Genomic DNA, 12,536 nt, shown 5'->3' with positions numbered 1-12,536 from the left:
GACTATTTTCCCTTTTATTGCTGCAGCAGCTAGTACTGTGGTGTATTTTGTGATCCTCAGAAAAAGATCTTCAGAGCAAATAATGGGCTGCTGGAGGAGGCAAGGAAAGATCTGCTCTGACATAGCTTTTCCACCAGATCTATCCATTTGTCGATTTATAAAACGACTAACCATACCTTTAATTTTGTCCAAATTTTAACCTGGGGGGCGGGGGTAGCATTAATCTACAAGTCCTGGAGAAAGTCAATATTCCACAAGATTAAATTTTTCATTATAGCTGAAATGTAAACTTACTCATTGCAAGCAGGCTCTAAGGAGAACCTACCCAAACCTTCAAACTAATTATACCAGAACAGACATGGTCTCCAGTGAGAGAATCCAGATGATCATTACACTGGTCTTCAAAAAGCAACTGGGTGGGAAAACCTCAGCAGAGATTTCAAAAGACATTTCTCAGTATCACAATAAAAACAGCCAGTCTGATTCCCACCTTAATCTGTGAGTAGGACATACAGATTATCTTACAAGTAGTAAATACTTTACAAGTAGTACTTTACAAGTAGTAAAGTAGCCACGAAGATGGTTTTTCTGAGCCCATAACAGCTGCAAAGAACTGAGCAAGGATGAGAGATCAGGAAGTCTGATTAGGAAGATGGTGCCTCAAAACGGAGAAAAATTAGAACCAAGACACTTATTTATGCCCCACCTTAAATTGTTAGTGATTTTAAAGTCTTTACATATACACAATCCAATTAAACATCAGTTCCTTGGGATAGATGTGCGTATTTCCACTTAATTCTTAATAGTTACAGATAGAACTGTTGCCCTCAACCCAGTTACAATATTCCCACAAGGAGATATGGGTATGGTTCCATGTAGCATTTTATTAGCATTCCACTAAGGGCATAATTAAATACAAAACTGTTCCATTAAAAATGTTTAACAAGTCAGGAACAAGTAATATTTTATGCATAATCATCTCAGTAAATAAGCTCTAAAACCAGCTAGGAGGATCCTCCAATTAGCAGTAGAAGTGACACATTTATTTTCATTGAAACACAGTAACATGTATGTGCACATGTTAAATGATTTCCCATGGTAGTTAAACCTTGAAGGTTTCCTCTATCGCCAACATTTTGATTTCAAGTTTGCTGGGCATGCAGGAAACTCCTAAACCCGCATGGCTGGATGCTGCATATTAATGGCTTGCCATGTGGGATATGGCCAAGATGGGCAGTCATTTATAGTGGTTTCCATGTGGCAGCTGTTTCCTGAACTCCAGAGCTAAATTTGCCCCATTGCCCTTACGTACACCACAGTTATTCTGGATCATATCCAAGAATGGGTCCCAGCCATTTTTCAACCTCTGCCACCACAATGTTTTTCCTTAAGGCATAATCTTCCACCTGCAGAAGGAACAAGAAGGTAACTAATTTAGAATGCCGAAGCTTCCATTTTTCAGTATACTGAAAACATCAAGGAAAGTAAGTTTCACCAAGTGTTTCCAGTGAGAACAGCCATCTTCGGTTTATGTTCTCTTTACCTGATCTTTCAATATTTTCCCAACAGCAAAGTATTTGGATTCAGGATTAGAAAAGAAGAGACCAGATACTGCTGAAGCAGGCATCATTGCTAGGGATTCGGTCAGCTGAATACCTGAGGGTGTCAAAAGAAAACAAAACATCTGTGATTACTTAGGATCTGGCATAGTGTAACAGTTAAGAGAATGAACTATGATGTCCTTAGTTCAAGTCTTACCTCAGCAATGAACTGACTTGGTGGGACCCTCAGTACAGAACTACCATTCATACCCTATATACTCAACATTCCATGAGTTAGTTACATTCATGACTAATGACGTCACATTGCCTTTACATTTGCCTAGTCAAGACTTGCTCTTGCATTTATTATTTATTGATTAAAACATTTATATTGTAGTGCTTGGTAGTACCAGTGGATAGGATGAGATCTCAGGATTAAAAAAAAATCTCACATTTAAAAAATGGTAACATGGCTGTACGTAAAATAGCATTAGCCATGCATAAACACTGCAGATATTTTTAATCAAATAGTGTAAGTCTCAATAAATAAAAAAAATCAATATATAAACTTTTTGAAAAGGACAAAAGAATGTTTCTTTTTTAAAAAGTCTTGGCTAGGCAATGTAAAGACAATGTGATGTCATTAGTCATGAACATAACTAACTCATGAAATGTTGTGTGTTTGTAAAGGGCAAAATAATGGTACATAAATTATGGAGTACATTTTTCCATTTTATTACAAAGCTCCTGTGTATATTGGGTATGAATGGTAGTTCTGTACTGACGGTTCACAGAGCCAAACTAAATGTGATGATGAACTCATCATGGACCATGAGTTCCTGAGACCAAGGAAGTAAAAATGCTAAAAGAAAATAAGTTTCTTTTGCTTTTTTCCTCCCATTTTAAAATACTGAACTTGCCAAACGGAAAACTTTAGAGAGTTCATTTTGATCAACATAATGTTTTAAAATACAGTTTCCTAACCGCATGTTCTACTAGGATACCTGTTGCCTCCTCAATATTTGCCAGTTTCCACATAGTGAGTTTTTCTGTGTGGTCAGGTTGACAAGGATACCCAGGAGCTGGACGGATTCCCTCATATCTGATTCTACGCAAGTCTGAAAATTCCAGCTGTTCATTTTCACTGTAAGCCCAGAATTCTTTACGAACCCTTTCATGAAGTTCCTCTGCAAATGCCTGGGTAGAAAGCAGAAACAAGCAGTAGTTTTGAGTTTGCCTAAGACATAACATAAGTGTCCCCATTACTTCAATGCATTATGGATAAAAGCCTTGAAGAAACAAAGGTTCTCTATCATTTCTATTTGTTTATTTTTGCTGAAAAACAAGTGTGGTGGGCAGGACTGGCTCCAGCTCTCCCTCTCCTGAGGCAGCCAATGAGACCAGGTGAAATGCTGGGCCAATGAGAGTGAGTGTCCATTGGAAGGGGAAAGAGGCTCTTGGGAGCTGATGGGGGAAAGAAGGTGTGGTGGTGGACTCCTAGCCTTTACCTGCCTTGGGTGGCAAGGAGAGAGAAAGGCTTGTGTGTGAGAGGGGGTCGCACCATTGTTGTTATAACAAGTATTTTAAAAAATAAGCAGAGCAATTTTTCCTGTACTTTTCACAAACACCCCAGGCTGACAAAGTGGAAGTGCACAAACCCTGCAACAATCATTTCTTGGTATTTGTAAATGTGGAATATTTAATGGTTATATTTTTATTCCATTTTTTCCAGCCAAAATTGATAACAATAATCATGGTTACCTCTGCCAAGCGGTCTCCCAGTGCTTTCACCATTATGATATTGTAGTCATCACACTGTTTCTCATACTCCTTGCACAACTCATCAACTCCAAAGCATGCCACAGCAAACAGACCCAAATAATCACAAACTCCAGACTCCAGAGGAGCTATAAAGTCAGATAGGCAGTAATAGGGATCTGTACTGGCAGGGTCTTTATCAGCCTACAACAGCAAATGAAGCATTGCATTAAATAAAATGAACTTGCAGCTAGGTGAAGCTGAGCTTGGCAGGCCTAGATACAATCATATGGCAATCTCTTTTCCTCCACCGTACTTGACTACACTTTCAAAATTCAAAAAGCAGGGTTGCACTTACCTTTAACTCTTGTTCATTGAGATCTTCTGTGCAGGCACATAAGGGACTGCGCTTGCGCAGGCCCACCACCCGGAAGATTTGTAGCTAATTTTTACTACTAGAGGGCACTCGACGCCTCCCAGGCGCAGCTGTTTTCCTGCCAAAACAGTCTCTACCCGGGAGAAGTGGTGCCCTCTGTCCTCAGCTCCTCTTGCCGCCGCACTCCTCAGCATGAAGAGGGCCAGCGGGGAAGGAGGGAGGGCATGTGTGCCTGCACAGAAGACTTCAATGAACAACAGTTACAGGTAAGTGCAACCCTGTTTTCATTGTCGGTCTTCTGTGCATTCCCACATGGGAGATTACCAAGCTTCTCACCTGGGCGGTGGAGTCCGCTCTTCAGCGAAAGATGGATTGCAGTATGGCTGTGCCCACTGTTGTCTCTCATCTGTCAAGGATGTCCAGGGCGTAGTGTCTCATGAAAGTGTTTGCCGATGACCAAGTCATTGCCCTGCAGATGTCCAGCAGAGGGACTCCTCTCAGGAATGCTGTCGACATTGCCTGCGACCTCGTGGAATGTACATGGACCCCCAGAGGACAAGCTAAGTTGGCATACCTGTAACACAACCTAATAGCCTGCACAACCCACCGTGCAATAGTTTGAGTGCACGCTCTCTTCCCTTTCTTCGGGCCCGCATAACAAACAAACAGTTGCCTATCCACTTGGAAGGCCTTAGTATGGTCTAGGTAAAAAAGTATGGTCCTCCTAACATCCAGGCTGTGAAGCGTTCTCTTTGCCTCATCTCCGAGGTTAGGAAAAAACACTGGGAGTGACATCTCTTGCGTCACATGAAAACGTGACACCACTTTCAGCAAAAAATCCAGCCTAGGCCTCAGGACCACCTTCTCATTATGTATCTTAAGAAAAAGCTGGTCTAACTAACTCTCCTAGCCGACGTTACTGCGACCAACATTTCCACCTTCATGGAGAATTCCCTGAGGTGGCAAGTTGCCAATGGCTCAAATGGGCATGAAAGCAGTTTAGATAACATTAGCTGTAAAGACCATTGTAGAACTATCTTCCCTGTAGGAGGAAAAAGGTTCAATAAGCCTTTAATGAATAGCTTTAAAGTGTGATGTGAAAACAGTCTTCCTATCGACTGGAGTGTGAAAGGCTGAGATCGCAACCAAATAGACCTTAATAGATTACACAGAAAGCCCTGCATTCTTCAATTCTAACAGGAATTCTAAAATTAGAGCCAGGGACAGGTGAAAGGGGACAGCCCCTCTCTGCATCACCCAGGCCATAAACCTCTCCCATTTGTAATCATAAGACTTCCTCATGGAAAGTCTCTTGGCATTTAAGATAACCTCTGTCACTCTGGATGATAACTGCCCTACTGTCTCAGCAACCAGACTGTCAGTTTGAGTTTGTTTAGAGCATGGTGGTGCACTCCCTGACACAGGATCAAGTTTGGCTCTTTGGGTAGGTGCTGGAAAGTTTGGTTCATCATCTGATACAAGTGATGGAACCAGGGGTGCCTGGGCCAAAAGGGTGTCACAATTATGGCTGTCGTCCCGTCTGCTTGCATTTTGCTCACCATCCTGGAAACCAGTGGGATCGGTGGAAACACGTAAAACAGGTTCCCGGACCATGTAATCTGGAAAACGTCTCCCAGGGAATCTGGATCTGAACCCCCTCTGGAACAGAACAGAGGGGCTTTCCTGTTCACCCTGGTAGTGAACAAGTCTATGTCCAGTGAGCCCCATTCTGCGAATATAGGCCTGATATAGCGGTTTCTTAGGAGTCATAGGAGTTTGACCCGACCCTGCTCAGTCTGTCTGCAAGCACATTTTCCGTACCCAGTATGTGCACTGCTTGAACATGTATACCATGTTTTATGGCCCACTGCCATAGGGCAACTGCCTCCAGGCACAGGCAGCGGGATGTTGTTCCCCCTTGCTTGTTCACGTAGAACATAGCTGTGCTGTTGTTCATCAGAACCTGTACCCTTTTGCCCTTGACCATATCTGCAAATGACATTAAGGTAAAACGTATTGCTCGCAACTCTAGCATGTTAATGTGTAGGGAGAGTTCATCCCCAGGCCACGTACCATGGGCTGTTAGTGTTCCACAGTGTGCGCCCCACCCCGCAGTAGATGTGTCTGCGGCAACAGTGACATCTATATGTGGTGAACCATAACATAACCCTTGTATCAGATTTTCATCAACTGGCCACCAGCTCAGGCTCCTAAGAACCAGTCTAGGAATACTAAACTTCCTTTCCTGGTTATAAACTGATATGTGGAAAACAGACATAAACCAAAGTCGGAGCTCCCTCATACGCAGCCTAGCCAGGGGTGTGACTGCTGTGGTAGAGGCCACTAGTCCTAACAGCATTTAAATTTGTCTAGCAGACTGGAACCTCTGCCTCATGAACATTTTAACTATACCCTTAATTTTCAAAGCCTGATCAACAGGCAAGAAAGCCTTATTCAGGGAGGCATCGACTGCACCTATAAATTGGCCTTGTCTAGCTGGTACCAATCTAGATTTCTTATGGTTAACATCAACCCCAAGTCTGAACATGTAGTCAGCGTTAGTGACACCTGTCTCTTTAGCTCCTCCTTCGACGTGGCAGAGATCAACCAGTCATCCAGGTATAGATAGATGGAACAGGCCAGTGTTCTAAGGTAGGCAACCACCACCACTACACACTTGGTGAAAACCCTAAGGGCCGTAGAAAGCCTGAAGGGGAGCATACGGTATTGAAATATGTTACCTGCGCACATAAACCTCAGATACCGCCTGTGGGAGGGGTGGAAATAAGCATCCTTCAGGTCAATTACTGTGAACCACACATTGGGGGGGCAGTAAGGTCATTACCATACTTAACGTGGTCATCCTAAACTTCTGTAACTCTATGAACTTATTTAACTGTCTTAGATCTAGAATGGGTCTGAAACCCCCATCTTTTTCCTCCACCAGGAAGAAGTTCGAATAGAAGTCTAAGCGATCCTGTTCATTGGAGACCGGCTGCACAACCCCCTTTTTAATGAGTGCCTCTAACTCAGCCAAGAGTTCCGGTAAGTAAGAGAACTCAATTTTATAACCATTCTGAATAATGATAAGAACCCAGACATCAGTGATTATAAAGGACCAGGCTGCATAATAAACACTCAAGCTGTTCCCGAAGACTGGCTCAGAGTCCTGGTATACTCAGAACTGTTTTGGTACATTCTGCTGTTGATCTTTGGTGAGTTGGGGCTGAGAGCACAACCAAGCCCTGTATCCATGCTTCCTCTTGGACGGACCCCTTGGCTTGCTTGATAAGAGCAGTTCTGCAGATAAGTGTAAGCCTAATAGGGTTGATACCGATATGGCCTGCCCTTGTAGTAAGTCTGTGGTATCCCCAAGCTCTGTTGCATCAGTGGGAGGACACCGTATGACCTGGTTGTCAGTCTATCCTTTCCTTTCTGTGAAAGGTAGTCGTTGGTCTTCTTGGAAAAAAGGAATTTGCCCTCGAAGGGAAGGTCCTCTATCTTATTCCTGGTGTTGATCAGTAGAGCCATAGACCGAAGCCAGGCGTGCCTTCGAAGGACAATCGTCGAGGTCAATGCCCTGGTTGCCAAATCAGCCATGTTCTGGCTGGCATTCATCTGGTGCCTTGCTAACCATTAGGACTCCAACCATATAACCTTGGCCAGTGGTTTTTGGTCTTTGGGGAGTTTGTCATGGAAGGCCGCTGCTTTCCCCCATAGGAAGATCTGGTAGGCCGCCATCATTGCGGCGTAGTTAGAGATTTTGATGGCTACAGCAGCAGATCTGTAGATCTTCCTCCTAATAGCGTCCAGCTTCCTTCCCTCCTTGTCCGAAGGCACAGAGTTCGATCCTTGCCTTTGGCGAGACTGCATCTATTCAATCACCAATGACAATGGAGGGGGGTGTACTGAGAGGAAAGGACACAAATCATCCTTAGTTTTGTAGAGTGCCTCAACCTTCTTAGCCGAAGGTGGGTTTGAGGCAGGCTTCTCGCACAAGGAGTTCATGAGGTCCACGAATCCCTCAATTACAGGGAAGGTCATGTTGGCTGCAGATCCCGAGTACCGGTAACACAGGATCTTGTCCTTAGGTTTGGGATCTAGAGATGTTACGTCAATCTCCAGTGCCTTGGCCATTCTCTGAAGCAATTCAGTATAGGACCTGAATTCTTCAGTAGGAGAGTGTTCACCAGAATCCCCCAAATTCTCATCGGGGGATGAATCCGACGGACCTCCTGGGCTTGTTTCATTCCCAGAATGTTCAGGTTCTAAATCCCAAAGCTGGTAAGCCATAGCAGACTCCGGAATAGAGTGGCTCATAGAAAGATCTGTAGGAGAACATGACTCTGCGTGAAATGGTTCCCCAATGTCTATGTCTGGGTATAATCTCAAGGAGCGTCCACTTGAGTAGCCCCGTTCTGAGCAAGAGTGGTGACTTTGTCATCTGCATGACTTGTCCCTTAGGATCTCCCTTTCCTCCATTAAGGATGTCATAGAGGACGACCTGGACCTTGGTGAGGGAGTTCTCGGAGGCTGCACTACCTCCGGATCCGACAACTGTCAGTTCCGTATCAGGTCTACTCTGCTTGACTCTTTGCTAGAGCAGTGCTAGATCTTAGCCTTCTTTTTTTCAGTGGTTCTGAGGTGGTCGGATCTGATGCCGAGTTTTGAGGCTTGAGCCTGTGCTGGAGTGCGCGTCGAAGGTGCTAAATGGGTTGAGTCTGTCGACTTCAAGCAATGACTCCAAGATGTCTGCGGGTCCAAGCGCATGGGCAATCTTGGTTCCGACCAGAGTCGGACTGACCTGACAGTTCTCGCAAAGGTCTTTGAATCTGAGCAGGTGATGGTTCTGACTGGGGCAGCAGGGTTGGGGTCAGATCTGACTGTCCCATGGAGCTTTCGTCCAGGGCAGCTCCTGCAGCTTTAGGCTTCGGACTTTCTATGGCCATGGCTTTCTTCCAAAGTGCTGCGTTTAAATCGGAGGATCTCGCTTTCAGGTTGAAAGCCCTACAGTTCTTGCAAGCCTGATTGTTGTGCCCCTCGCCCAAGCAAAGAAGACAAAGTGAACACCTGTCCGTCTTCACCATCTTTGTGTTGCATTTAGAGCAACATTTGAATACAGCTTTATCAGCCATATTTTACAGTAGAAATTCTATTTTTTTCCTTTTCCTAGGTAAAGGCCGAAGGAAAACTCACGAAACAGCTCCAGCTACCAAAACTCTCACAGCGGTGGCAAAAGAGGAACTTGGGGCAGAGGGCACCGTGCCTCCCAGGTAGAGGCTGTTTTGGTGGGAAAACAGCCGCGCCTGCGCCCTGGGAGGCGTCGAGCGCCCTCTAATGGTAAAAATTAGCTACAAATCCTCTGGTTGGTAGGCCTGTGCAAGTGCAGTCCCATGTGGGAATGCACAGAAGACCGACAATGAACACCTGGTTTACAAAGCAGTCATTTTTCAAATGTAGGCGTTCTCAAACTGCTTAATAAATTTTACTTGCTTTCCATTAAGGAACAAATAAGAACTTCAGGGAGAAGTATCAGACTCTCAAAGACCACAGGGCCATTCCAAGGACAAAATTATCTTTTTAAAAAGAAGAGGAATATATTGGAACTAACAGAATTGTTCCATCTCTGGAGTACAGAAATCTAAATTAGTGAAGCTGATGTATGGCTTTTCTTACTCACTTATGAAGATGTGCAATGTTACATTTCAAAATGATGATTTCTGGCTAAAAGAATAGATAAAACACTAATGAGAAAATGAGGTACTGTATGTGAGCAAAGGCCAGCAATGGTAAGGAAGCCATAAAGTAGAGGTGGGGGGATGGGTAGGAGGAATTATGAGTGTACACACCATAGTATGTAAGCTCTGAAACTTCCAAGGTCACAGGTCATCATAAAACATATTTAAGAAAAATCAGTTAATACTCTACCTGCTGCCTTAAGCCACAGAATTTAGCGATTGGTTCTGAAGACTGCAATTCCTCATCTGTATATAAATAAATGTCATCTTGTACACTCCGAGCTGGCCAAAATCCAACCAGACCCTTAGCTTTAAATTTCTTTTGTGTAATCAATGTTTTCAGCAAGATCTGAGCATCATTATATACTTTTTTTGCCTCTTCCCCTGGTAAATGAAGAGAAACAGAAAAATATTCAAAGCAACTTTCCCAAACGTTCTTTTTAAAAAAATAATTAACATTGTTTTGCTGCTATACCCTTAAGTTCACACATCCTTTTCACTAAGACAAAAAGCAATGCTAAGCAAGTTTACTCACAATCCTACTCAGATCAATTCACCAGTGCTTATTCACAGGAAGTGTTCTTAGGATTCCACTGACCGTCTATTAATGATGACACAGGCAAGCATCAATACATTCTTGACTGAGACTGTGATAACTTTGCAAGCTTTTGCAGTAAGCAAGACTTAGTTCAGGCATCTGGGTTACAACAGAAGATTGAGGGAGAACAGTGTGTGAAAGCATCTACATTTTCCAAAACTGACACTCACAAATGTATCCAAATGCCTCAGAAGAATGAATTCAGCCCAAGATAAACAGAGTGTGTACGCACATGACACAGAGAAGATTAACCATTATCAATTCCTTGTTTTGATTTGCTGATATGTTATCCATTTACAGCTGATATTTCAATAGTGCTCTTTTTTCTGACTGCATCAATGATTTAACTGAGCTTTAATCCAGTTGATAAAACTCTTTAATTAACATTGTTCCCATGTGTATTGTTGGTATCAATTTGTGCATATATGCACACAATTTAAAGGCATTTTAAGGAGCATTTAATATACTGTTTAGATTCTCTTCCAGAGTACATTATTTTATTACTCACCCACTGCTTTATCATTGAAGATTTTAGGAAATCCCCGGTTTGGGTATTTGCCTCTAAGTTGCCAGACATCAAAAAATGGCTTCCAGTCAATGTATTCTACCAGTTTTTGCAAGTTATAATCTTCAAAAATTTTAGTGCCAATGAATTGTGGTTTAACTGTAAAGATATAATTTGTAGATTTTGCAATTCAGAACACACTACGTAGGCTACATCTATCTCCACAACTCTGCACATACTGTCATCGTTCAGACACAAGAAGTTTGGGTTCCAAACCATGGTTACTAACTAGCCTTCTCTCCCACCCAAATCCTCAGATGCTATCCCAAATTGCTCAACCTTGCAATTCCAATTTTTGCATTAGCAGTGTCCTCCCATATAAATATCTCAAATTTGTTTAACATGATGGATGGAACATTCGCACTACAGTAGATTGTATATTCAAATGGGTGTCGGCCTTAACTAAAAAACAGCAGTGGAGGCAGAGACAAGACTATGGATGGGATATAGATGGGAGGAAGGCGTACTTTGGAAAATTGCAAGAGTTGCTAGACTATCTTCATAGTCCATGTGCTTTAGGCTCCCTTCTCTGTGGTCAGACAGCCTTCAAGGATTGTGAAATGTCTCAAACTGGGAAGTCAAGCCACAGCTTAAGATGGGTAGCCATGTTAGTCTGTCTATAACAGTAGAAAAGAGCAAGATTCCAGTAGTACCTATAAGACTAACAAAATTAGTGATATGGTATGAGCCTTCATGAGTCACAACTAAATTCTTCAGATACAGAGAAAACCACAGCTTGACACTCCAGTTTGGTTTCTACTCTCCCCTATCCTGTGTGGATCAAAAATACAGAGAATGGGGTCAAGATTGCAGAAAAATCTCCAAACAACGCAAAATTAAAAATGTGTGGAAAACTAAGATCTTGCTACCCTACATTTTAATATCTCAGCCAGCATCTTTAGGATAAGTGAGAGCTGCCGCCACCATCCACTGCTGGAGAACAGGTGCTATAGGAGAGAGGGCAGGGGGGAGGAGAGAGAACTACTGCCATTACTGCTGGTCTGCTGGACAACATGCACCGCAAGTGAGTGGGCGGGGAAGGAGGATAAAGAGCTGCCGCAGGTGAGTAGGCAAGGAGGAGGAGCAGAGGCTGACAGGCACTGTAAGCTGCTAGGTGAGTGAGCATGGGAGTGGAGAAGGATGGGGAACCCACCCCCCCATGAGTCTCACATGGTTTAGTAATTAGAGATGGGCACGAACTAGAAAAAAACCGAACCGTGCAGTTCATGGTTCATCATGTTTCACGAACCACGAAGTTTCACAAACCTGCCCCAGTTCACAAATTGGTTCATTTTGATTCATGGGCCAGCAAATCACCACTTCCGGGTCAGCAGAAGGTCTGCAGAAAGTCCATCCCCTGTTGCCTAGGAAACTGATTGATTGGCGCCAGGCTGTCTGCAGTGAGGAACTGAAAAACGAACCAAACGAACCAGCCTAAAGTTCATGACAGTTCATCAGAAATGGACTCTGATGAACCGCTGGTTTACGAACCACGAACCGGCCCGGTTCATCACAAATTTTGGTTCATATTTCAGTTCGTGCCCATCTCTAGTAATGACTAAACATGGTTTGCCAAACCATGGCTTGCAAACTTGGTTGTTACATCTGAACTATACCACTTTTCTATTGTGTCCTCAGTGTCTTCTCGAGTTGAACTACAGGTATATCAAGGCATTGTTCTTAACATCCCATCACAACTGAAGTTAACACTCAAATGACACATTTTTAGAATTTAGCCAGAGCTGGGTGGCTAAAGAAACAAAATATAACAGATATTTTGTTTCTTTTGTAATGTGGGAAGTGATTATTTGATAACAGGGTGGCATTAGTACATGGTGTGATGGGACAGCTGCCAGGGCCTATGGCTTCTGGTGGGGCCCTCTGCTGCTGACTCCCTACTCATGTATCTCCTCTGATGCCTGCAGTCACACCCTTCTGCTACCTAGCTGTGAGTGCTTTG

General features: G+C 43.4%; 1 protein-coding gene across 1 annotated transcript in view; it reads right to left on the bottom strand.

Moving 5' to 3' along the window:
• Nucleotides 1-876: 876 nt before the first annotated feature.
• Nucleotides 877-12,536, bottom strand: part of MTR (5-methyltetrahydrofolate-homocysteine methyltransferase) — a 106,307-nt gene continuing 94,647 nt past the window's right edge. Inside the window, exons 28-33 of the mRNA XM_054981178.1 lie at nucleotides 10,520-10,675; nucleotides 9,604-9,797; nucleotides 3,303-3,503; nucleotides 2,546-2,738; nucleotides 1,544-1,656; nucleotides 877-1,406 (exon numbers count right to left, since the gene is read on the bottom strand). Coding sequence (XP_054837153.1) covers nucleotides 1,320-1,406; nucleotides 1,544-1,656; nucleotides 2,546-2,738; nucleotides 3,303-3,503; nucleotides 9,604-9,797; nucleotides 10,520-10,675 — 944 coding nt within the window. The 3' untranslated portion in view covers nucleotides 877-1,319. The remainder of the gene's footprint in view (nucleotides 1,407-1,543; nucleotides 1,657-2,545; nucleotides 2,739-3,302; nucleotides 3,504-9,603; nucleotides 9,798-10,519; nucleotides 10,676-12,536) is intronic.

The sequence above is a fragment of the Eublepharis macularius genome, chromosome 1, assembly GCF_028583425.1.
Source record: "Eublepharis macularius isolate TG4126 chromosome 1, MPM_Emac_v1.0, whole genome shotgun sequence".
Taxonomy (NCBI): domain Eukaryota; kingdom Metazoa; phylum Chordata; class Lepidosauria; order Squamata; family Eublepharidae; genus Eublepharis; species Eublepharis macularius.
The sequence above is the reverse complement of the archived record's forward strand: the minus strand, read 5'-3'. Positions and strand labels throughout refer to the sequence as shown.